Source organism: Scophthalmus maximus, chromosome 22 (genome assembly GCF_022379125.1).
Source record: "Scophthalmus maximus strain ysfricsl-2021 chromosome 22, ASM2237912v1, whole genome shotgun sequence".
NCBI lineage: Eukaryota > Metazoa > Chordata > Actinopteri > Pleuronectiformes > Scophthalmidae > Scophthalmus > Scophthalmus maximus.
Window position 1 is genome coordinate 3,063,455 of NC_061536.1, and position 26,669 is coordinate 3,090,123.

At 42.6% G+C, this 26,669-nt stretch overlaps 1 protein-coding gene across 7 annotated transcripts in view; it reads left to right on the top strand.

The window, feature by feature from the left end:
• Positions 1 to 26,669, top strand: part of phf14 (PHD finger protein 14) — a 73,523-nt gene that overhangs the window by 27,939 nt on the left and 18,915 nt on the right. For 3 of the 7 annotated variants that reach the window (XM_035620637.2, XM_035620639.2, XM_035620638.2), the window contains 4 exons: positions 2 to 133; positions 3,758 to 3,908; positions 9,400 to 9,462; positions 9,996 to 10,117. In XM_035620637.2, coding sequence (XP_035476530.2) covers positions 2 to 133; positions 3,758 to 3,908; positions 9,400 to 9,462; positions 9,996 to 10,117 — 468 coding nt within the window. Of the gene's footprint in view, position 1; positions 134 to 3,757; positions 3,930 to 9,399; positions 9,463 to 9,995; positions 10,118 to 12,034; positions 14,290 to 26,669 lie in introns of those variants that run through there. The other 4 variants (XM_035620642.2, XM_035620641.2, XR_004786804.2 and 1 more) reach the window with 4 other exon arrangements.

Sequence of the window (26,669 nt, forward strand, 5' to 3'; positions counted from 1 at the left end):
GCTGTGGCATCTGTAAGAAGAACCAGGACCAACATCTGCTGGTGTTGTGTGACACCTGTAAGCTCTACTACCACCTGGGCTGCCTGGAGCCACCACTAACACGCATGCCCAAGAAGACCAAGAACAGCTACTGGTGAGAGACGCGGAGATATGTTGTGCACAGATTTTTGAAGAAATACAAAGGAAATAACTCTATGTGAAGATATATGTGACCTTAGGCGTCTCCATTGAAAATGATGTTGAGTTAATTGTCAGCAGCTGAGATGAGGGTCTAAGTTCCCTAAGTGCTGTTAGCTCTGTGTGTGTGTTTGGAATCATGTACACAGGAAACCACTTGAAGTGTGATGTAGCAACAGCATAAACCAGATGGAGGTTAAGAATTCTCCACACCACGATCACGACTGCTCTGACTCCCCCTCCAAATGACATTAAAAGCTCAAGATGGCAGCACCCATATCCAACATATTTTTGCTCAATTTTTGTACAATGGGAGGAAGTGGAGAAACATCGTCTAGTCTTTATTTACAGCTTTATTAACACAGGAATTAGACTGTTTGTTAATGGACCATTGTTATTCAACATCAGGTATAATTTCACCGACAGACCTTCACCACCATCTATCTACTTCTTTCCTTTTCGTCTTTTTTCCTCACAAGCCAAAACCAACATGCTTTACAACGGAAGAGTAATCACGGCAAGAAGTGCTTTAAAATGTCAATCTATATTTATAAAGGAACCCTCCAGACACGTTTTTAAGTATATAAAAATAATCTGCTATGCTTAATATTTTGTTTAACATTTTTTACCCAAAAGAGTTGTTTTTTTAAACTCTCTGAAATGGGACAGGAAACCATCCACTCGTATCTCCCTCATTAAGGAAATCTGAAACTGAATATTTTTGACATGCACATAACAGGCCGCGCTCCCCGCCCACCACAACTGCTTGCACTAGGTTGACCGGTGGAAGAATGTGCGCAACAAGATGACTAGCGGCAACATCCGCGAGATTCAGCCAGAAAACTTTCACGGAAATGCAAATGCTAACGCTAACTGTCTGCTGACACACCTGCCGTTTCTCTTGGATGCGCTGCCTCTGCTGCACTGGAAGTTACCGGTTTCTTTGCCTGGATTTTCATATTCGACAGTGATTTGTATTCTTTCTTTGTGACGTACCAAATCTAACTTGCCAGGATTCGTTTGAAATTCAAATTGCAGAGAAGTGCACAGAAATCTCCTACTCCAAGAGAGGAATGTGAAAACACCTCTATAGTAACGTCTTTAGAGAGTAACTATTACTATAATGTCAATAATAATAGTCCCTATAGTCAATGTCAGACATTTTAGAGGACAGAAACAGAAGAAAAACACTTTTTTGAGACAAACTGTTGTTGCTAAAGTTATCATAATTTCCTTTTGGCCATTTGTTAAAAAAGGCTTGCCATTGACTTTACAGAAAAACACATGCAGAAGTCTTGTGTAGGTATGAACAGTTGAACCGCAGGAGATGAATTGTGTAGGAAAGAAAGCAATCAGGTTCTGGCTGTGATAATTACATTACAAGTGGTGTTACATAGGGGCATTATGCCTAAAATTGTTATCCACTGTTCATCATGGCATGTTGCTTTTCAGCAGGAATATTTTCTGCCATAAGTCGGGACCTTGTTCGATACTGTGCTCATGTACGGAATTGTGTAGCAATATACAGCATGTATATGTAACAGGAAGCCCATTTTCACCCATTTTCACGTAAACACAACACCAATTCCAAGACCAAGAAACTAAATTTACATTAACATATAATTCATATAGACCTTATAGTTGCAGGGATATACCCTTTTCATTTTGGGCATACTTGTAAAAAGTGGTATCGTAATGCTTTTTAAGATTGAATTATCGTGCACATTGGCACCAGTTTGTCAAAATATTTTCTTTGTCCTTACTCTTCCTTTTTTTTTAAAAATGTTATGATATCCTCTGTTACTTAACATAAACATAGGACTGTAACAGTCACGTTTATTTCCATGATATTATCCATAAATAATTCATTTTTTAAATAATGTTATCATCAGTCCTGGTATATCACAACACTACTAGTCTAATCACTACAATACCCATGAGCCTCGGCTGTCGTTGAATTAAGTGCTTATTGTTGTGTAATTTGTTGAGAAGAAAACACTGTGTCATAGTAGTTGATTGAATCAAAATGGCCTAGAATCTAAATTAATTGATGGAATTTTAAGTTTAGGTTTTCACTTTCTCTCATTGCCTTAACGTTATTTGACCTCAAACCTTTGATGTCTACAATCATCGAGAAGTATTTATTCTGATATACAAATTGAATACTTCTGACAATTGTCGCTGATTCATCATAGAACACCTTCATTATGTGAGTGTGAACAGATTTTGCTTCTGGTATTCATTCTCTGTCAGATTTGAGTAGTAATATATCAGGACATTAGAGTTTGTTTATTCATATTAATCCTGACATTTGAGGCCAGTCGCTGGCAGCAGGATTATCAGCTGTCAGATGAGGAGATGGTGGAAATGTCGAAGTCTCTACTCTCGACTACCCCCCGTTCCTTATCAAGGGAGGAGAGTCGGTGATGAAAAAGGAAGAGGCGTTCTCTTCCGATTGTAAATTGAAGAATTGCAGAGGTGCATCTGGTGTTAAATGTCAGGATGTGTTTGGTAGTGTGTATGTTAAAGTACTAATTCATTTATATTCAGATTAATATAAGCATGAAGCTCTTTTCCCCTTATTCGGTTAAAATTGGAAACCATTTTAAATAATACAAGTGTGTGTGTGGATTCATAATAAATTACAAATTGATACTACAGGTTGCCGTGCTCTTGTGTGAAACAAACAGAAGAGGCAGAAGCTGATTGTGAGGCGGTATCCGTCTCCAGCTCTCACTTTGACTCGATGCAGTAAATATCAGTTTTATCTGGTTGTGTATGTGCAGGGACCTCTGATAAGATTTGTGTATAGTTTCCAAAGGGTGAAACAAATCCAGGAGTTGAGGATGTTTATGTCCATTTCTCTTCACCTTGTGGCTGAAGTGTGATAGGATGTATGATCCATCATTGGCACTAAATCACCGTGGCGACTCCCACCTCCACTCAAAATATACTAGTTTCCTGAAAGGTTTCAGGGTTTGACCTTAGGACTTAAACTAGAAGTTGAACTTAAAGTTCCCCCTCCAACTTTCCTGCTATAAATTGTACCTGGATGAAGGTTATAAACTGTATTAGAGATTCTATACTTGGGCAGAGAAGGGCTTTGAAGTTCAGGCTAACATTAGCATGTTAACATGCTCACAGTGACACAATTACAATTTCAGTTTTATCCGGTAAACTGTTAGCCACAGCGACAGCAGGGTACGTTCTGAAACCACAGTTATCACAATTCATCCTGTTAAGAACATGAATGTGTTTCAAATTTGGGTGTGTGTCAACATATATCAGTGTGACCCAAAGGCTACCTCCACACTCAAATTTTATTTTTAAAATGCATCACTTTTTTTTTTTGCCACATTTACATCGACCGACACTGACAGTCCTAGAACCATGTGGCTAACATGGTCCGCACTAGCTGAGCTTAGCACAAAGACTGGAATTTACGATTTCGCAAAAACAATTCTTTATCAGATACCTTATCAGAGCAAGCTGCCAAAGTCCCTTTTTTCATGTTATTACAGTAAACATTAGGCGTTCGGGCCTATGTGGTAATAAAAGCAAGTCTCTTCCTTCTCCTCAGGCAATGCTCTGAGTGTGACCAGGCCAGCAGCGATGAAGCCGATATCGCCATGGAGACGCTACCTGATGGCACAAAGAGGTCCAGGAGACAGATCAAAGGACCAATCAAATTCATCCCACAGGAGATGTCACCAGAGCCCAAGAAACAACAAGTGAGAGGCACTGTGTGAAATGTAAACTGTTCGCCCACCTCATCCTCCAGTCTAATCACACTGTTTGTTACTAATGGCACTGTTGGCTAACTTATTGATCGGTATTGATTTCAAATAATTAACTTGAGTTCTCATCAGTCTCAGTCTCTCCGTAAGGTTATCACAATGTTGCACAAGGTAGTTGTTGTTCCCCCTGGTTCAAAATCAACATTTGTAACAAAAGCTTTTTTTGCAGAGGGCAGTGCAACTGCATACAGAACACAGACATACAAGTCAAAAATATTTTGACTTGAATGGTAAAAAAAATGTTGTTATCCTTTGAGCTGGGGAGCATCAGATAATTTTCGATCGTGATCCTAAATCTGCTTTTTTTATGACATTTGCACTCGGTCTCAGTCTGATTATATCCAGTATGTCCTCAAGATGAGTCAAAACCAAAACAATCTGACTCAATATTAAATTATTATAACTACAGATATAAAAACAGATCAGACTGTAGTGGGCTGCGAAAGTGTTGGATCTGATTAAGATGGTGAAATGTCAGTGGGGGCCATTTCTAACTGGAATTCCACACATTCTGTTAGCGAGCCGGAGCAGGCAGATGTCTGTCAGCGTGTGGCATGTGGCTAAAAGGTTCTAGAAATTCAAGCATGAGGGCTGCATACAAATTAACTTCTGAATGGCAACGTTGCTTTTCATGCAAGAGGCTTTATTTCTAAATTCTGAAACCACAGTTCAATCACAATTCATCCTGTTGAGGACATGAATGTGTGTTTCAAATTAAATGGCAATCCATTCAGTGTGTGCATGTGTCTGGACTGTTACATCCACACTAATGTGCTTTTATCCTTGTCAGTTTGTCGGTGTATTTGTTTGCAGGATTACGCAAAAACTAATTTCAACCAAACTTGGTGGAAGGATGAACGAGGGACTGAATATCTTTATGATGTCCATTTGTGTTCAAGATTAGGCAAAACCCCTCGAAAATTTGACTAAATAAAGAATGATAATAAGCCAACCAAAAGACAATAAATGTACATTATTTCAGTTACGCACAGAGAGAATGTTGAGTTGTTCAGCATCAGTGGCACAAGTAGAAAAATCGTCTGATTTTGAAAGTCATCCAGGCTACATTTGTGTCAGTGGCCATAAATCCTCCGGCTGTTTTCCCTGTGACTTTCAGCGTTGTCCGTGGAAGAGGGATGGCGCGAGGACTGTGTCGGCTCACGGTGTAACGTCTGGTGTCAGCTGTGAGAGGGAACAGAACCCTCTCTCCACCCCTCACTGGCTCCTACTTATCTGTACCGACCATGCTCTGATCTTGCGATACTGAGCCGCCTCCTTGCTCCCTCAAGAAAAAAACCCCTCCAGATTGATATCTGACAGCTTGGTGGTGGTGTGTGTGTGGGGGGGGGGGGGTGTCTGTCACTTCTCCTTTGTTTTTTACACTGTCAGTGTGTGACCCGGTGCCACTCACCTGGGACTTGGGGGGAACTTTTCCCTCGTGGCCGAATGCTCACAGCGGAGCCGGAGGCACTGAAGCAGCTCCAGTGTACTGGAGTCTCTGTTACTAATAGAGAAATTAACAAAGAACGGGAGGAGTGTCCTGGACGTTTCTCCACACGCTGCACTCGATCTGTCTTAGAGGGTAATATAGTGTAGTATTGGAGCACAGTGGCAGTCTGGGTTAATGTGTTTTTCTGTTCAGGTTTAGAAACCTCAGGTCCAGACATGTGCTGAGGACTGCTGGAGCTCTCGGGGATTAAGAAGCTTTTTTACATTTTTTTTTTTTTTTTTGGGAGCCACAGCCACTCGGGCGAGGCACTTCAGTGGAGCATTTATCTTCAAATGCAGTACGTAGCAATGGCAGGCGCTAAAAGGGCCCTGCTTTGCATGTTTAATGCTTTTACCAGGGCGCCCAAGCGCTGGCACTTCTCTAAAGCCATGTTTCAATTTATCAGGACTGGCTAATCGACCTCCCGCTGGCCTCCAAGCCTGGAGTGTGTGTGTGTCTGTGTGTTTCTGGTAATTCATGTGTCGGGGGGTCGCACACATGCACATTTTCAACCAAAAGGCCCAATGTCGCCCAGTGCTACCTTTTAAAAAAGCTGAATGCGACTCCTAGCCTGTGGTGGCTCCTGCCCACTCGAGGAAAACCTTTAAAGTCAACCTGTGAGCTGGATTTTATTTAGCATGTTCTCGGCGTTCTGTCTCAGCTGTAAAATTAATGCTCCATGAGATGCTCTGTTGAGTTTTACACCGCCCTGCTGACGGTAGCCAGACTGAGCTGCACGCAAGCACAGTTCATTAACGCACATTTACTCTTCAGTGTACACGACCTGTGCTTTTGGAACTTTATCAGGTTTAATGCTGCCTGTTTCTCACTGTCAGTATATTCCTCCTCCCCCGATGCTCCTCGTGCAATAATTCCCTGGTGCACTAATCAAGTGAAGGCCGTTTGTAAATAGATTGTTGTGGGACAGGATTGTAGGAGCGATGCATACCCTTCACCCTCCATGTAGCCCAATCAGGCAATGCTGCCTTTTTCTATTGTAACAATGCCATTTCATAATGACTTGTTCTCCACGTCACTGCTGTGTTGCCTATACTTACCTAGACTGTGGAGGCCCTCTTAGTTTAATTTAACCCACCACAGATTCATAATGATACGGAAATTTTGTCCACAACGTAAATGATCCCTAACAGGTTTTTTTGCGTTGTTGCTTAAAGGGGCAGTCTGTGATTCTAAAGCAAAACACGTTTTGTAAAAATCAGGGAATATTTGTTCACCGTCACTGTTATGTTTGCCGCGAAAAAAAATCAGTGTTTTCAGCGCAGCCCAGGCTCCGTAAATCAAAAACAAAAAATGGTGCATCACTCGTCGACACCTTAAGAGACGTGCTAGCGGGTGGCACTGCAACTCCGGGGTTTTAGCCTAGTGGTTGGACTCCCACACCGAAGGTCGAAGATTTGCGCTCCGGCCAGAGCAGATAAATCACAACAACAACAAAGAGAGAAAATAGCTTTCTCCAAAATCGCTCACTGCCCTTGTAATTGTAGAGCTGTGTGCAGCGCTCTTTGACTTGCTTGCTCACTCTCTCTCTCTCTCTCTCACACACACTCACACACACACACACACACACACACGGGGGCAAAACTATGATTATTCCACCCTCTGTAAAGTCCTCTTTCACACGTGGAGGAATCTGTCAACTTTGTTAAGGTTAAGGGTTCATGACTTAATCCAGTCCAGAATTTGTGGCAGGATTTGAAAACTTTGATTCCCAAACATGAGTGGAACAATAACATTTCCAGATAGACACAATGTAAATGCTGCTAAATGTGCCTTCATTTAACATAAGGGGGGGGGGGGGGGGGGGTTAAATAATCTAAATCACTGTCAGGGCTACCACCTTGTCATTTAGGATTATGTTATTGTCTAAACATTCTGCTGATTTCAGCTGCAGTTAAATGTTGCTTCAAGACAATAATAAGCAGAAAAGTGGATGCAATGATTTAACCATTTTATAACATTTAAAAAAGAAAATTAGAGGGAATTTACGGTTCAAGGGGCTAACTGAAGGTGGCAATGAAATGCTCCTGCTAATCAGGCCTGATTTGCTGCTGCCGCAACCCACCACAGTGCTCACATTAAAACCTCCCATATGAACATATGCCATTAATCATTTAGAAATTAGGAGAATTAAGTTAATATATCTAGTTACTACCACTTCCTATGCTCTGTTAATTTCTCTAATCCTGTGTGAAATGATTCATGCTCGTTAAAGATGCACTGATGTACTTAATTAAAAGATTGATTTTGCCTCACACCCATAAACTGCCTGCAGTTTTAATTTCCTCACCTGAGCAGAGACCGAGATTAGCTGTGCAGTGTGGCTGAGCGCCGTTTAGCTGAGCCAGCCCCCGAGCTGCTCCCCGCTCCTCCCGGCCTTATAGATTGCCTCAACAGACACCGCTTTGGAGCAGAAATTATGAAATAATGTTGCGGCCTTTTGTCTGGCGCTGCTTTTGAACGCGATACGGCGAAGGTCTCTGGGAGCCAACTGGCAGCGTTCTTGCAGTTAGCATTCTTAATGATAAGTGCTCCATCTGGCGAGCGGTGGCGAGCCAAAGGCGACAGATGGAATTGTTTTCACAATCTGTTTAAATATGTTGTCGATTTTTCGAGCCCTTTCTAAAACCCTCGCTAACAGAAAGGAGGAGATGTTTGATTTTTATTTCACTCCGTGCTCTCATCTACGTCCCTCAGTGCTGTGTAGTCGACGATGGCATTGCTAGATGTCCATCCGCTGCTGTTTAGCGTGCACAGACAGAATGAAGTCATAGTTAGTGCCACAGCATGAGCGGCAAAGTAAGTGATTTGCTTCTAATGCTGCTGAATCCGGCTGCTTTCATGTGTAAAACTCAAGAGATTAGCGGCGACAACAAGGCGCTGAATCGATCAGCTCAGCTCCTCGCAATCTAAAGCGCGACATCTTCACAAACGTTTAATTGTGCAATCACACTTCGCGTGAACACTCAGCTTTTTTCCTGGAATCGCTCTTTGGGAAATCAGCACAACTGTTTAAAGTTTGGCAGAACATGTGCTCCTATGACTCACAGCGAGGTGCCAGCAAACATGCAAATACATTTTCAGAGATTGCAAACGTTAACATTCAGTCTCTCCTTCATTGCGACATTCGATGGTGCATTACCACCAACATATCGCAGTGTGAAACCAGTTGCAGGATGTGTACTGTGCCTCACACAAGCGTGTGCGCCTTCATATGCATAGTAGAAAACAAGGCCAGGAGTTACTTTCCTCCACAGCTGCCTCTGGCTGTGGTTTCCTCCAAAAATTGATTTATTCATTATAAAATCTGAGCATCAACAGCCAAACATTAAATGGGTAACATGTGAACCTTAGTCATGATTGAAAATGATGGGGAAAAGTATGAAATATCAAGTCTCCAGTCTCTAAAACAACAGTGATCTCTCTGATGAGGTGGTCAGATTTGCTTTAAGTTGATATGTTAATATATTTTAAAAGTGTCATTCAAAGAAGTACATATTTAAGCCCCGAGCATTGTCTCTACTCTTAATCAGATGGAGCGGGCTTGTTGGCTGAGAGGCAAAATACAGGCCACAAAAATATTTTTAAAAGTTCTCCAAGAACTTGCTCTAGCTTCTAAAGCTTATCACTGCGAGCGCACTGTAACAACTGAATACAGCCTAGATCATTACTTTTATCAGCTCAGACCTTTGTCATCTTGATTTTAGTAGGCGGGCCATCAGAGGACACTGTTTACAAAATTCATTAGAGAGTAAATCAAAAATGAACCCACAGAGATGGAAAATCACACCTCTGCCCTAAAGAAGCAGTCGGGCTACTCAGAGAAAAGTACAATAAAGATGTAATGCAACTATGGAGTTTAAAAGTGCATTATGTTTCTCAACACTGCTTCAACGTGAAGTGTTTTGTGTTTCGCAGAGAACCAGAGGACAGAAGAGGAAGAGGGTTCCGATCTGCGAGGACAAAGACGATAAATCGGAGGTTTGTTTCATCACGCTGCCACACAAAGACACGGCTGTTGTTTTTAGCTCTGATGCTACTGATTATTCTGTTCTTTGTGAACCAGTTCAGCCCTGCTCAGCACCTTCACTCATGAGTTATTCCGTTTCTTTGTCTCAGGCCAACTTATTAGGGTTTTTTTTCCATGTAATTCCTTTTATGAAAAATAGGATATCAGTTGATGAATGTCATCTACCCCTGACAGCTCTGTAAGTGTTTTTACATGTTATTTTTAATATAAAGCCAGAGAGGTCACTACAGTGCAAATGTCCCCTTCAGTCATAGAATTTACACAAAAAGAAAACCGCAAAGCTACTTCAAGTCAAGAATTGTGTCTGCTGATATGGATTAAAGAATTCATATCAATCTAACCGTAATAGTCTCTTTAATGAATTGCTTTCAGGAAATAACTCCTCCACTGTAGCTTCTGACCCCCCCAGTTTAACATTTCATTCCTGTTTACATCCCAGTTGCTCATTCAATGCTCTCCATTCTAATCAGTCGTGTTTCCATAGGAACCACTGCCAAGGGAACGCCGTCAGCGGCAGTCTGCAATGCAGAAAAGACCCAAAACCGAAGACTCGAGGACCGAGTGCACAACCTGCAAAGGACCGGGCGACAACGAAAACCTAGTGAGGTGAGCGAATGTCTGTGTGTGTTCGTGTGTGGATCAGGGAATGAGAAGGGGGTGGGGTTGGAATACGTGTGTGTGTGTGCGCGCGTGTGTGTGTGTGTGTGTGTGTGTGTGTGTGTGTGTGTGTGTGTGTGTGTGTGTGTGTGTGTGTGTGTGTGTGTGTGTGTGTGTGTGTGTGTGTGTGTGTGTGTGTGTGTGTGTGTGTGTGTGTGTGTGTGTGTCTCACGAAGCCGCCATATCCTCCCGATGATTAAAGTTCAGTCTTCATTAGGCTCTGGCCGCCTGGGCTGCGCTGTACGAGGGGGCTGAGGGTCTCTTCTCCATAGGCCTCCTATATTGACCTGCCACATACATTTGCTCAGTTCATTAAGGCGTAATGAACAGCTCAGTTTATTCTGCTCCATTCTTGGGATTCCAGGTGTCAGGCATCTAATAAACAGGATTCTTCTCTGATATTGAAGTTCTGTTGAGGAATAGAAAAAAAAAAAAGAAGAAAAATCTAGATCACAACAGCTACCCCTGTCCGCTCTGTAACGTGATGAATCTCTTACATAAAGATATTCTCCGTTGGGATTACTGTGTTGAAACAACTCTTCACCATTTGAGTGTGATACTCTTCTCCGTCGTTTTCCATTTTCTACAGATTGCTAAGTGGCAGCAAGATCCAGTGTATTTCATCCTGTTAGCATGACATCTGCCACTCCTCTAATCCGCTCCGTTTTTAACTCGCTATTGATGCAAACTCATCACTCCCCCCCATCTTCAAGCGTCGTCTTTATGAATTCAGAACAATGTGCATTCCTCAGCACTAAGCGCATCACTATGACAATAGAGTCATGCCACACTAACCACTGCTGCCACTTTAACAGGAAATGCTGTCACTCAGTCACAATTTATCACAAATGCGTCAACTTATTTCTTTTTTCCAACAGCCACTGTCGATGAGTAAACCTCTTTCTGCGCAGATGTTTCACATAATCCCTCTCGAGTTTAAACATTTAGTGAGTCGGCAGAAAATTAATTGCCTACTCTTAGGATAATTGCATAATCGCATAAGTTGTTTTTCAAGCAGAAATGTAGAACATTTTGGGAAAATATTACTTTGGACTCGAGGAAATGTTCTTATTAGTGTCTGATGTTTTCTGCCAGATGATAGATCAGTTAATCAGGAAAATAATCAAGGGATTAATCATAATTAATTGCAGCACTAAATCCCTTCGTTCACAGGCAGACTTTTAACGTCAAATATTTGCAGGAAGTGTCATGGTCCAATGACTGAGCTGTTTTTATTCTATTTTTGTTTTTTTGATCTTTCGATGGTTTAAACAATTGTATAAAGTTGGCAGCTACAAAGTAGAAGCACTTGGAACCATTTCATGATCGCGTTTGTGTAAAATGGAGAAACTCCGGAGCAGCGTTAACTCTGTTGTTGTACTGATGAAATTAACACCATCAAAATGTGCAACATAGTGAATTTAAAAAAAAGAGTAAGGTATAGGTGATTTCATCGCCAACCGCCCTGCTATATTTCTACCTGACCGTTGTGGTCTGCTGGCCTTTGTTTTTACTATTAATATTATAATTAGATGAATACTGGCTTTCATTTGACATGCTCCCTTTGAAGTGCTTTGTAACTGTGGTTTTGAGTTTTACTTTCCTTACTCTCTTTTTAATTAAATGTCACAGTTACTTTACACAGCTGTGTATAAACAGCTTGAAGGTAAAGCCATATAAACATTTTAAAAAAGCAGAGGTAAAAGGCACAAGTATATAAATAATAAGGATCCGCTTCATGTCCATCTATGCAGTGACAGCTTGTACAGCTCTTTAAAATGAGGAAGCATTTAAGTTGTGAGGGTTGGGAGGTGTCGGGGTGTAAGGTGTGCTGCCCTGACTCTTGTCTATCTTTGCATTGCACAGGTTGTGAGAGCCGGGGCAGCCACCTCACCTCAACTCCCATAAAAACTCGGGACAGATGACCGTTGGCTTAGAGACAGAGAGAGGCAAATTGAGGCGTTTGAAGAACGGCCGCTCGGGTCAGGCCGAAGAACAAGACCGTCACGTCGCCCCGCAACCAACTCTGATCCAAACTGGACCAACGACTGTCCAACGCAAATTGAGCGGAACTGTATGAATCTAAATTATTAGTTATATATATAGTTTGGTTTATGTTGGACCTTGGAGTTTGGAGTAGGATTTCTCTTTTTCCTTTTTTTTTTTACACAATTGTGGTTCCAGTTGCATCTATGCAAAGGTCTCCACCTTCAATTTTTTTGACCAAGTAATAAAAGCGTTTTTCTATTCCTACAGTCCATGTGTTAAAACATTTTGGTGAGTAAACACAAAACTGTGCTGCTTATGCAACTGTTTCATACATATCTTTCATTCGACACTGAAATCTTGTAATATTCATAAGTTTCCATCGCTGCTCCCTTAATGTGATGCATTTTATTTTGAAATAGGATGTTGGGACCTTACGTGAGTCAGTGGGGGATCAATCTTTGGTATAATCCAATGGTCTAAAGGACAGTTTAGGAATGGAGTCAGGTTGCTATGAAGTGCATTCAATGTGATGATACAGATAGAGGTTTTACAGTTATGTTATACCCACCTACTGGACAACATGATGTCAGCACCGAAGATGCACCGGTCTCCAGGAAGGTCCTGACCTTTAATCCCTTTATATAGTCTGGCTGTTGTGCGTGGTTAGTAATTCCAAGTCTGATGAACGTCCTGTCTCATATGGCGACTTGTTGGTCATGTTCCCTGCAGTGTCACAAAACTGCTGCACTGCATCTGACTTCAGACTCCCAACTCACACCTCTCTCTGCCTCTAGGCGCTCACCTTCTTCATGTGTACATTTTAAAACACTTCAGATCAACAGATTCTTTTTTTTTTTCTTTTTTTTTTAAATCATTGCTGCTAGGCTGGTGCTCTGCACTCATGACCTCCCCGTACGACTCCTCATCAGTGCCAAACAGTAGTATTGATTGAAGTCGTTTACCTCCCAAACACTCTCAAGAATTCCAGTGGGAATTTGGGTAATTGCAGATGTACTTGAACCTAGGCAGAATTCCAAGATGTAAGTGTTGTGCTGTGTTTTTTGTTTTTCTTAAGCGAGTGAAGGACCAGAAGTATTAGGAGAAGTCATCGTTTATGGAAAAGCCAACTCATTATGATCAGTTGTAGCGGTAGAGTGATGCTGCCATAAAGCATCTGTAGTAGATACAAACTAGTTTACGTAGTGGCAATAGCGCCTGAATATTAGTCCCAATGCCTTTAGGCGTTTAGAAGTTCCTCTGTCTCCTTGTCTCGAAGTAACAGTTAAAACTGACACGTCCACAGAAAGAACCCCAGCTTTGTCTCCGCGTCCCGAGTGGCCCATCGTCAGTGCTGTCAAAACAGCTAGACGCCGCTCTGTCAGAGCTCATGACAAAGTGTCACATTCTGCCCCCACCTGTCACTCTCTTGCCCGTCCCGGTGCCCAATACGCATGCTTTCGGTAGCAGTCAGCCCCATGCAGTCCTACTGCTTTTTTCTTCTTTTTGTTTCCGCCTCTGGTGTGCGTCCGCGGACAACCCTGCCGCGGGCTTGTCCTCAGAGATGAGACGCGGACTGACCCGCTGACTCCGGACCAGTCCTCCCCCATCACTCATGTTCAGTCGGTCTCAAAGCCCCGGGTGTTAGTCCTACAATGCATGGCTGTATCTTGTGTACCCATCTGTATAATAGCTTCACATTGAAAACAAGTGACGTGGTCTTGTAGAAGTTGAATGCCAGGTAGCTGCGAAGTGTGACGACGTGTACAGTATTTATTGAAGAGGCCAAACCTTTTTCTCTTTTTTTGTTGTTCTTTTTGTGCCTCCTTACTTGACTATACGTATCTCATAAGCTTGTGTTGTGAACAGAGTTGAACTCTGATTTGTTTTCGGGTGGAGCCTTGAAGCGACTGCCATGCTTTCGTTAAATTTGCCAAACATTTGTTCACGTTTGTTTACAGATATGCTTTTGACGGGAATATTTCAGACTTAATTGTGAACTGTGTTACTGTGATGCCGTGTGAAGTAAGAATGTGAATGTTGCTGCTGTTGTGTATGTAAAGTGTCTCAGCCTCTGGCCTGTAGCTCTTGGAAATTAAGCGGGGCTTTAATAAACTCTTGACTTTTTCACCTTATTGCTGCAGTGATAAATGAGCGTCAGCAAGCTAATTAATCGTTCCAAAGGTGCAGTGGCGGCGGTCCGTTTGTGCGTGTAATGCCCTCTGTCATCTGTGATTCATCACCTGGGGAAGTGGCCTTCTTTCTGGGAGACGTTGCTTCTCGGCCCCACATAGAGCACAGTCCAATTCTCTGATTCTGGTCAGAACGACAACACCTCGGAACGGGAGGTTCGGAGCCCGGGAACTGATTCTACAGTAATTGTGTTACCATGTAAACTTTGTGTTGCGTGTGTCTTCACCCTGCATAGGATGAAGCAAGGGTTTAGGCACGCGCGAAGTACAAGTGAAAAGAAGTGAATAAAAGGTTCACAAGTCTGTCACTCACTAGAGCTCAAAGGCCCAACTGTACTTGTATGAAACCACATTTAAATCCATTAGATCAGTTTTTTTATTATTTGGATCTGCACCAAATTACAAACACTCATTGATACCAGTCCCCTAAATGTGCTTGATTCGTTTCATCAACATCTGTGCATTTTCCCTGCATAGGGAGCAAGGTGACCAGCAAGATTCAAAGTCTGCCAACACTTAATGAGATTTTTCTCTGCCCACATGCAATCCCTCCACGTGATCATCTGTGCTGTAGTTTATGCGTAATCCTGCTGACAAAAGGTAAAAATTCGATATCTTAGATTATTGTTATTTTTTCTTGAACAACTGCGATCTTTCTGCAGTTGATTTCAGAAATGTCCAGCCACTCTCCCTGCAGACCACTTCAAATCCGTAGGTACTTTTAGGCTATCCTGCGCAGACCCAGCGTGTTAAACATCCAACCCACAGGGGGTTGACACAAAATGTTTTAGTTTTTTCTTCTTGAACCGGTTCATGTTGGATTTGGAGTTCCAGAAACAGGATCATATTCCTGTTTGTAGAAGTCAGCCTCGTCTCACTTTCTCATTGCATTGACTGACTGCAGGACATTTGCATCCCTTACATCCCTACAGCGTACATTTTAAATTGCCTGCACTATGTTCATAGGCACCAAAAAGATCTTCCGTTTACTTGTCACCTGACGTATGCAACGATACAGTACAATGCATTTATTACTTTTAACTCATCTTAAAGGGGCAGGTGTGGCTCTGGTGGTCGAGACAGTGGCTTAGGGGGTAGAGAGGTTCGGGGTTCGTCCACTAACCAGAAGCTCGACGGTTCAGACACTTAACCTTAAATTGCTCCCGACGGCAGTGTATGAATGACGTGTGATTTTAAGAAAGCGCTGTATGAATGTGTGTGTGAATGGGTGAATATGACTGTAAAAGTGTTGTATAAATACAATCCATTTACCATTTATCAAAGGAGCTTTTATTCATTCCGCCAAAAAACATATTAGGAATGATCTACAACATGGCATGAGTTCCTCTTGAAGGTTCATTATTGACCAAAGAATTATTCCATATGATTTTTCCACCTGGTCCACTTTCCTGGTAATTTTCTGGAGCACCATCTTTTAACGAGACACATTTCAATAGTTGGTGTTTCCTCACAGTAAACTTTTTTCAGCTTTCCAATGACAACTGAACAAAGGCCAAAGGAAGTTGCTGGTGGACCTTGTGCAAAATATTAAAAGGCCAACTTTAAATCTGGTAAAAAATTGTAACCAAAGGGGACTTTATGTGCAAGTGGATGGGCCTTCTTTGTTATTTGAACAACTGTTGGGGCGGGACAGAGAGAGAGATACATTTTGGGTTTCAGCATGGTGTCAGCATCATTTGGTGGCATCTCCCCAAGATGGAACCAACTGACCGTGGCAAACTGTAGCTGCCCCCATCCCTCATCCTCCGACCCCCCCCGGGTCTCGGGGGACTGAACAGCAGCCGGCGAACCAGAGATGGGCTGGGCTGCAGCTGGTTCCCTGGTGAGGGGATGAGACTGGGGCCACGAGGTGCTGGAAGAGGAGGGGCCCAGGGATAAAGAGAGAGAAAAGCTCACAGGGAGGTTCTGGAAAGCAGTAACCTTTCCGATGATGAGTGCGTTTCCCATTACTGCTCTGACACCGGATCCGGGGAGATGATTTAATGGCGGCATTTTGTTTTCGCTGACTTCACCCTTTTTCCCCCCTATTAAAACAGAAAACAAGAGCTGGGACTGGGGGGCTGTGTGGGAAGTGTGGCCAAGCAGCTAAAATCTATTACTCCCCTGCTTCTTTCCCCTGCTCTTTATCCCACTGATTCTGCCGCTGTGTAGCTCTGCTCAAATACGTCCTGGGGTACGTGCTCTTCCCTCCTCCTCCTCCTCCTCCTCCTTTAATGGCTTCTGTCTCATCCTCTCTTAACTGCACTGTGTTTCCTCCTACCCGCAATTTTTAATCATTACACACAGTACATGAGCAACAAAGCCCCATGGGTGCTTTATGTCTTAATTGACTACCTCATCATAGACTCGTTTTGAAGGAGTTGCCGTGTGTTTACGAGCTCTGTGTGTTTCTGGGCGAAATTCTCTAGCAGTATTCCAGTTGAGCAGAGCAAGTTTCCGGCGAGGCTGGAGTTTGAGTGTATCCCACAGAGGTGAGGACACGGAGAACCGCTGCTGAAATGAAGTCTTCCCAAGCGTTGTACTAAGTTCACTGAGGCCCCCTGCTGGAAAACATGAGAAGCTCGAGTCGGACACTAAGCACCAGGTGAGAGCTGTCCAGATCGCTCCCTTTCCCTCCCATCCCAGCTGTGAATGAGTTGTGTCCAGATGATGTAATAGAGGCAGTCGCTCCGACTCTGCTTTCTCCATAGGTGCCTCTTCAGCAGTCAATACATTACTTCCCTGTCTTGTAAAACAATGGCTCTTTTATAATGTTGCAATGACCCAACAGTAAATCAAGAAAAAACTAGGGGGCCCCACAAAGTCCAATAATCCACTCCCTTTCTATGGAAAGACACCGGCGCACTTTGTCATGGATGAGAGTCAATGGCGGAGTGCTTTGTGTCATATTGATTTCTGTCACATGACTATTCCCGAGGTAATTGCATTGCCCACTTGTGATAAATTCACCGCCTTGTTTCAGCCCCGTGGTTTTCAGACCCCAAGGCTGCAGCAGACAAAAGAAGTTTTTGAAGCCACAGAACCACTATCGGTACATGGAGGCAAAACTCAGGGTACAAAGCGGTAGTGAAGCAATGCACGTCCCTGCCTCTGTAGGTTTTATATCTCATCAATCAGCCCGGTTTGATTTTTGAAAAGGAATGAAGAACACGGAAACCAAAGTCTTTCTAAATATCTCCCTCCCTAAGGGTTCCGCCACTGAGACGCTTATCACAACAGGTGCTGAAGAAGGAAAGAATCATTCTGCCAGAGACAAAAAGTTATTCACATTTAACAGATATAACTCTAACGAAACAACACTACGTAACTTTTATGGAAGAAAATGATCCCCCTATAAATGAGTAGTTGAATTTAATTTAGTTATTGATACCCCTACATTTCAACACTATGACACAAAACCCTACACGTCTACATGTATATACAGGACCTGGTGCCGTTAAAAGCACAGAAATGTGATGTATTATTCGAATTTCAACCAAAAAGTTCAGCCTAAAACAGAATAATAATAGAAGAGAACATGTCTGTATGTTTCATAGTGCTAGACTTATCAGTCACTGCTTAATTTTCAGTCCATTTTGTGTTGGGGGATAGGGAGTGGGTGGGGGTCTTCTAATGATTTGGCATTACTAATATCACGCGTGTCCTCCATGTGCATCAGCACAGCAACACATCCTTGTCTCGTAGATGATACGGGCAGGTTTTGCCTGGGACATCCTATCCCGCGCTTCCTGAACTAGTAGCCGCCAGCCGTTCGCCAGCTGTTCGCCCGCTGTGGTGACTCGTGGCTTTTCCCGGGTCGCGGCCTATCGGTGACGAGTCCAGTGACTCTCTCTCTCACGCCTTCACTACAGCTGAGGCCCATCTGTACAAGACCAATAGCACCTTCTATTTTGCTTTTTTGACCGAAATTCTCTGCCAATTGTATTGTTTGTCCTCAAACCTTTAAAAAGGCTCTGGCGCACACCCCCAAATGTTAAGTCTCGGATCAGGACCATTCCCTCATGATAATCAATGAAAACAAATACAACCAGTCTGGACAAAAAGTGAGAGTCGCCGAAACAATTACGTGAACAATAATCCCTACTCAAGCTCTGGACTAATAACATATGTTTGAACAAGGGTGTTTTTGACAATGGAAATTACCTGTGCATATTTAATGGCACCCAGTATTCCAAACCCTTTTGACGGGTGTACGTTTAAAACTGTTATCAGTGTCATCAATGTTACCAAGTGTTAGTAAGATTTGTTCCTTTTCTCTGCCTTACCATGTTTCTCTTAGCTTGAATTTTTTTTTACCACATTCTAAAGTCTTAAGAGCTCACATTTAAAACACAAGGTTCAATTCTATCACACAGACTCAATCTGACATAGTTTCATCTTTGTCCTCAGTGTGATGTCATTCAGTCGTAGTGACACATCATTGAATATTTCGGCAGGCGTTATGAATGAATGAATGGGTTTTCTTTGTGTTTCCTCGAGTGATGACTCTTTACTCTATGTCAGACAGAGTGTGACGGCGCCGCTCAAGAGGTGGATGAGATCGAACAACGTCGGCTCAGATTTGCGGGCCGTGAGCCCGGTTCAGCGAGAAACCGGCCCCCGGGCGATGCCAGAGGGGGGGTGGGGGTGGGGGGGTCGACGGACTTTACACAGAGATTAAACACCAGATGAAAGTGGACACGAACCGCGCACTGCGAGCAACACGTGTAGCAGACAAAAGCGATCAATCGTGTCCCCTCCGCCACCTCACCTCCAATAAGATTACATCAATCAATAACCTCTCTTATGAGTGATTGGATTTGTCAGCTTCAAAAGTACAAGGTGCGGTACGCAGCGGGATTGAGGGTGGTGTTGCGGAGGGGGGGGGGTTTGCTCAATTTTCCCAATGATTAAAGCAGGGCCAAATTGCTTTGATAAAATCAAGGACCTTGCAGCGGCTGGGTGTTTAAGGGCACTGTTGGGAGCAGATAGAGGCTGGTGGTGAGGCCTCGGTGACTCAGAGCACCACTGACTATATGTCACGTGGATCAGCCGGCGAGGGACAAAATTCACCGACCTCCAAAGGCCCAATGCTGCTAAAACCTTTCTCTTATGGGTCAAACACTAGCCAGATACCTGCTTTTCCTACCTACCTGGATATTCGGACAGCCTGATGCTGGATGAAACTCTCTGACTTTAGAAAAAACATGGACAGTGTGTCCTTGATGTCACCTATGGGCTCGTGGGGAAGAAGGACGAGCAGGCATCAACCATCACAACTGTGTGTGTTGGGTATAGACACATTTTAATCAAACAAACGTGGCCCAAAAAATGTCTTTATTATGTCTTAATTTTTTTTTCGAGAGCCACACTTTTGTTGTGGCATGGTAATGTGAGTATGGCCACCACTTGGACGGACTTCCCATGGAATTTTGGATAAACAATCGTAATCGCCATAGGAAGAAGCCAAATGACTTTGGTGAACACCCTTCACCTGGTGATCCTCTAGTTCCACCGATAGATCAAAGTTTTAACTCATACTCCTACTGAAAGGATCGGCAGAAACTTCTCTGGAACAGTTACGGTACCAGACAGTGGGTGACCATTGTGATCCTTATACTTTTTTCGTGAATTTGAGTGAAATGTACCATGAAATTTGACACAGATGCTCATGTCTCCGTCATGTCAGTCATACTCGTCAATACTCATCAGGTTAAAAATGTCTATTCATGACGTACACACTGCTTACACACAGATCTGCATTCCCTTTGGGTACAAGCAGATTTGGACATGTCCTAAATGCATTTGCCCCGTGAGCTTTAGACCATGTGCTTGGATTGTAAAAATTGAGCCATAGGTCTGGACATGCAGACACGGATAAGCTCTCAGTCAGGCCCACCCCCCTGCTCCTCCAAATATGGTTACCTCTAGTTCCCAAAAAACAAGATGGCGCCGGCCAAAATGCAAAACTTGAGGCTCCAAAACTGCAGTTCACAAACCAAAGGTTGGCCACTTTGGCCAACCATGTAATTGGCACATGCTCTGCATCTGTCAGGGTACAGGAAAACATGGAGATGAAATTGATGCCGATCAATCCGACTATGGGTTTGACATCAAACGAGAATGTTTAACAAAGCGTTTTTCTCGTTTCTTCAAATGGCACGGTAGAATGCACTTGCGCCTCTCTGCTCACATCCTCTACAGAAAAGGAGGATGCATTGTGAGCCCATCTTCCATGGATAAATGAAGATTAAACACCACTTGAGCTCTCTTCCACACACACACACACACACAGGGGAGCAGTGCTTTAGCTCAAAGATCTTCCCCACAAATACACACCAGCCATAACAAAGGGACCCTTAAGGTACAGTAATCGGGACAGTGTGTGGGTCTTGCTAAATGAAAAGAGCGCTCCTGTGAAGTTTGGAAGGTCTTCCAGAGTCTTCCGCCAGCGAAACTGAGTTTGTCCCTTTCGGGGGGGGGGGGGGGGGGGGGGGTTTGCCTTAGTGGGAGGTTCATGTGAAATCAATTCCTGGTTTGTGTCCAACAATGGGAGTGTGCTCATTAGCAGAGCACGCTCACTTCGGTCATACGTCTTCCATTCGCTGGGTGGCCGGGGGGGCACTTTAAATTCCCCTCGTTTCAAGGCAGATATGCATGCTCAGCCCATCCAAGATTCTTTGGTGTGTGTGTGTGTGTGTGTGTGTGTGTGTGTGTGTGTGTGTGTGTGTGTGTGTGTGTGTGTGTGTGTGTGTGTGTGTGTGTGTGTGTGTGTGTGTGTGTGTGTGTGTGTGTGTGTGTGTGTGTGTGTGTGTGTGTGAGAGATTCACCTGCCGAGGCACATTCGTGCTAATGTGCAGCAGCTGTTTGCTTATGCCCCTACAACTCATAAGATGCCAATTATCTACGGCAATTAAATTTCCGACTCTGATTTTAGTAAACCTACCGTGCTTAATGTGTAAACACTGCAGGTACAATATTACACCTGTTCCACGGCTTTTCTTAGTCTGGAGCCAGAGGGCTGGGTTCCATAACGTTATGCTAATTAGGGGCTCGGCTTGCCTCAACCTAAATGGAGGTTAAGTGCCCACTGTTGGTTGATAGTTCTGGTTTATTACAACACAGGCTCTTATTTCTGTGTTCTGACTGCGGCCGCTTGTGATGACAAGTCACCGCATCGATTGCTGAGAAGTGAGGTCGCGGGTAGTAAACAAACCACACGTGAGCCGAACTTGATAACGAAGGGGATTCGTAAAATGATTACCTACAAAGTGTTTACCCACCTCCCTTTCAACTTGAACTTTACCTCCAGATAAAACAGAGAGATGAATCAGAAACTCTGAAACGTACGTAAATGTAAGGGTAAATTTTTACTATATAATCAAATAGTGAGAAAAAGAAAGATGACGAGAAAATGACTATTTGCTGCAGCTGCCTGCCTCAGTTCCCGTGTGGGCCTGGACTGATGGCCCTCATGATCTGCGTGATGGAAAAGGGGTAACACAAAGTTTCTTTCACATGAAATGTAGGCTGTGCTGAACAACAACAGCTTTCAGGCACTTCCACATTGGCTTCACTTCCCGGGCCCCGAGTCTACGGTATGTCCATTTGTATATCCACTCTATGGTATTTCATTTATTTCATTCAAAATTATATCATATTCCAGATTTTGCTCTGTTTTGCCTGGTATAAATATCTCTACTGTACATACAGTATATAAAGTACATAATATGTTCATAAAGTAAATGCCTGATTTCACAGCAGCTTCTCTAAAAAGATTTGAAGCCTGGCGGTGATGTTTTTAGGCATTTTTTGCTATGAAATATTTTGAAGACTTTTTCTTCCTCAACTGTTTTCACTCTCACACACGCACCAGCACACACACACACACACACACACACACACACACACACACACACACACACACACACACACACACACACACACACACACACACACACACACACACACACACACACACACACACGTTAAGACTGAATGTTTAACATGGAACAACAGTCTCTTTTCACACCACTACCATCCACCATAATGCATTTGTCTCTTGAGCCATCACAATCCCTTTCAGCACACACACATCCAATACAAAGCTGGCTTCGCTGTTGAGGACCTGGTAACTGATATCCAAATAGTGCTGTCTTACGTAGCTCATGAACAGACAACTTCCCCGGACAGAGCGTATATAATGTGATTTCACAGTGTTCATCCTGAAAACCACGGCGTGAAAAGACCAAACAATCTCGACACAATGAAACACAACGGTTGTGGAGGAGCAGTGTTCACCTGCTGATTTTTCATTTTATTAACCAAGGACGGGGGGGGGGGGGGGGGGGGGGCGGTCAGCAGCCACCTAAATGCCTCAACTCTACAGGGGTATTAGGGATGTGTGTGTTAAGAAGAAAATATAATGTAACCATTATCCAAGGTACATAAATCGAAACAGCTGTTAACCATAGCAACTACACCGACACAGCACACCAGTTAATTGTCACATCGTAAACCTTAAACCTTAACCTTCAGTCGTTGTCCTCAGTACTGAAGTGCTTGTCATGCCTCTGTGCTTCATGTTGTGGTGTTATGTTATTTTGCCTCCATTCAGTCTTGTACATCACAACTGATCGGATAGTACTAAGAGTTTCCAGCAAAGCCATTGACCACATGAAGCTGCAGTGTTGCTTTGAGCTAAATTCAGATGTCAGCAGGTTATTGTAATGTAATACATTCACGTATGCTCACAACGTGGATGTATTACAATAACTGGATACCGGACTCCAAAACAGCTCGTAAGCCAACGAATTTTCAAGCTCCGGGGGTTAACTTCCACACAGTCCCACTCCTCTCATAGACTTTTTCATTGGGATGCTGTGGAGGTTTTTACAAGGATTTCAAATTTATAATACAAAAACTAATAATCTACCTCGTTTGCAGCTGGTGTCCTGTCAACAGTTTTAAATGTGTCTTTTGTCGTGGTGGATTACGGGAGAATAATGCCGAGGATTAGCACCACAAGTGGCCACTGGCTCAAATTGGCAGCACTGTATCCAACTCACTTGATACATCCATGATCTGATAATTACATTGTTAACATGCTGATGTTTTGCAGGTATAACGTTTGCGATGTTTAGCATTTTAGTTTTGCATAAAATGCTACATTTTATGAGCACGGGTGTGTTTTTATTTAGTTTCCGCAGGTATTTAGGCAGACTGAAATTTGGATCAGACGATTGTGCTGGATAAAAAGTCACGAGGATGACAAGTTATTATGGTTGATCCTGAGGGGAACATTACAGTGTGAACCAAATGTTATGGCAACCAAGTTATTCAGACATTTCATTCAAACCATCTCACGATGGCACTAGAGGAAAATGTCAGGGGGTTTGTAAAAGTCAGTATGAGTCATCCTCTGGCAAAAATAAGTGTCTGTATATATATATATATATATATATATATATATATACATATACACATGTACAGTATGTGTGTGTGTACACAGTTTAAACACTTTTAGACTCTGTCTACTGTCACTAACCACCAAAGGTGATAAATATGAATTTGTGTTATCTTCCTTTTTACATTTTTTTCGTGTAAATGCAACCCAGAAAAAATCAAATCCATAAATCCCCATAACATTTTGAATCATAGCATTGCTACACATTTCATGCATTTGCAACATAATCCGTCAGACTATAAATGCTTTATAATTGCAGTACGGTGAGCTAGTGTGGAATCAATTTAGTAATGGATAGACTGATTGATTGGCTTACAGACAATTAACTGTCAACTATATCAATATCTGTCGAATAATGTCTGATAATAATAATCTTTATTTATACGGCAACTTTTAAAGCAAGTGCTTTACAAGAAATAAGTGGATAAAGACAGAATACATTTAGACAAATATTAAAACCATGAAATTGTAAGCTCAGAAAAAGGAAATATTATTTAAGTGAATTCATCATAAAAAATAGAATATATTTGTTTGTTTTTTTACTTGTTTGAACAAAACAAGACAACTGTAAATGTCAGCGGGGCTCATAAAACCCCCAACAACAGGAAGATGATAAGTCAATACTGCATTGACACACAATTAAATGCAATAGAAGTATGGGTCTGACTGAACAAGAGGAAGTTGACCTGTGACTGTAGCACAAAGGGAGCAAGTGCTTCATTTTAGGTATTAAGGAGGCCGACCGCCCTTCAGCACGATCCCATAGCCCGGTAAACACACACACAGCCCAGAATTAGAGCCAGTTATGTCCTAATCAATGAATGAGATACACATTCTTCAGCGAAAATCTGATAACAGCCAGGGAGGTCAGCCTGAACCCTCGCTATTCATCTCCATTACTGCTCGGGTTTGAAGAAAGGGAGAGGAACTGCACAAGGCAGTACTTACTGAAAGTGTGTCTTTAAGGCCCAAAGAGACATTTTTTAAGACCTTAATAGTCAATGCAGGAAAGCTTTTAAGATCAATTACAAACATGAAATTGTGAATGAGTAGTGCGTGAAGAAGAGCACCACGGGACACGCATGAATAAAATATCAATCTCCGACTTGCGGAGGGATGAAACCTGCCACTCCACATTGATAAAAAATAAAAATTGGCAGATTAGATTTACAGTACTTTGAGACCCTGTGATGTTATTCCATAGCTTTTATCAGATTTAATTAAAAAGCAGCATTTTAAGGAACTCAAATGCGTTTTTTCAACGTACAACATTTCATCCAGACTGAATTACCCCAGCACTTTTTGGATGGATTGCCTTGAAATCTGGCATTGATTTAACGTCATTTACAGGTCAGAAGTTTAGTTTGTCAAGTACATTGGTTTATGCCAAGTAACTGCATAACCCATGACATTCCCATCACTTCCAGCTGTTCTCCAGCTGCCGCTTGTTGCCTTAAAACTGTTTGTCGGTGAACAGCTTGGTACAATGATTGCACATAGCTTTCCATGGTCAGAGGAATATTTAATGACAAAAATAAAGGTGTACAAACTCTGGAAGTAGGAATTTGGGAATGAAAAAGAAGATCCAAGACGAGGGAAAGGCAACAACGAACCAAACCAGGCAGAGGCAACATGAGGGAACAGAGCCAAACAGAACAGGAACAAACAAGCAGAAACAGAAGGATCAAGAAATAGGACTTGGTTGCATCCCACCTTGATGTCACCCATTGGTTTGTATTAGGGTCAGACATAGATACAGGTTTCTTTGCTTCATGGGAGTTTAGTTTAGGACATCTGTTGAAGTATTTGCACATACGTAAATGGTCATGGACATACAAAAGAAAGAGTAGAGGACCGAAAATTATGCTTTGTGGGACTCCCTTATTGCAGGTTATAGGGGGAGATATTACACGACCAATTTTAACCACTACCTATTAGATATATATGAGGAGAGCTTCTTTACTACCGGAAAGAAAATGAACTGAGTTTGTTCATAGGGTTCAGTGTATTGGGGGTCTACACAGAAACCGCGATTTCTCAATGACACGACCGCTGTTGAGTACGGTGCTTATTTGATCAGTAAATAATAATAATTATAATACATATATTGTTGATTGGTTTGAACGGAAACCATACTGGAAGTCACTAAGGTGATTATTGCTTTGATGGTGGTTGTTCAGTTAGTTAGACAGAATTATCTGTCTTTGCTCTTTGAAAGCACTTAGAGCTTTGAGTTTTCTTGGTGAAGTCTTAACAAGGTTTCCACACCCGGATTTGTGTTTGCAAGTTTATCCCAGTGTTGGTCGTACATTCACGGGCGAGACAAACCCATCCAATGAACGAGGGACATTTAGGTTATGAAATTTAAAAATGATTTCTTTTTAAACTCCATTTTTGTCTGCTCTTTTTTCATCGGTGGTATAGTATGAGAGTTAGTCACAGTTGTGATAATCATCAGTGTCGGGTTTTCGGGTTTTGACTGTTGTTTACTCAATTTACGATGTGGTGGAACAGATGATGAATTGACACATTGTTAATATGGTTCTAATGTGAATGTAGAACATGTTTGATGACGCAAAGTTTTGTTTACTATAGTAAGACGACTTGAATGACTGGCAGCTTGCAGGGTTGCTCCGGCCTGTAACCGGTTACTTGGCTCCACATCTCATAAGCACTGTCAATTGGGCAACTTAGGATAATATCCGCTGCCTCTTCTGTTCCTTTCAGTCGATGCTCACTTCACTCGCACAGTTGGTTGTCAAATTTCCTGTTGATGCTTAGAATGCAGTATTCCTTTTATCTATTAAGCATGGTAATCTTCTACTGCAGGTAATGCATTTTTCCAGCGTGTCCTCTG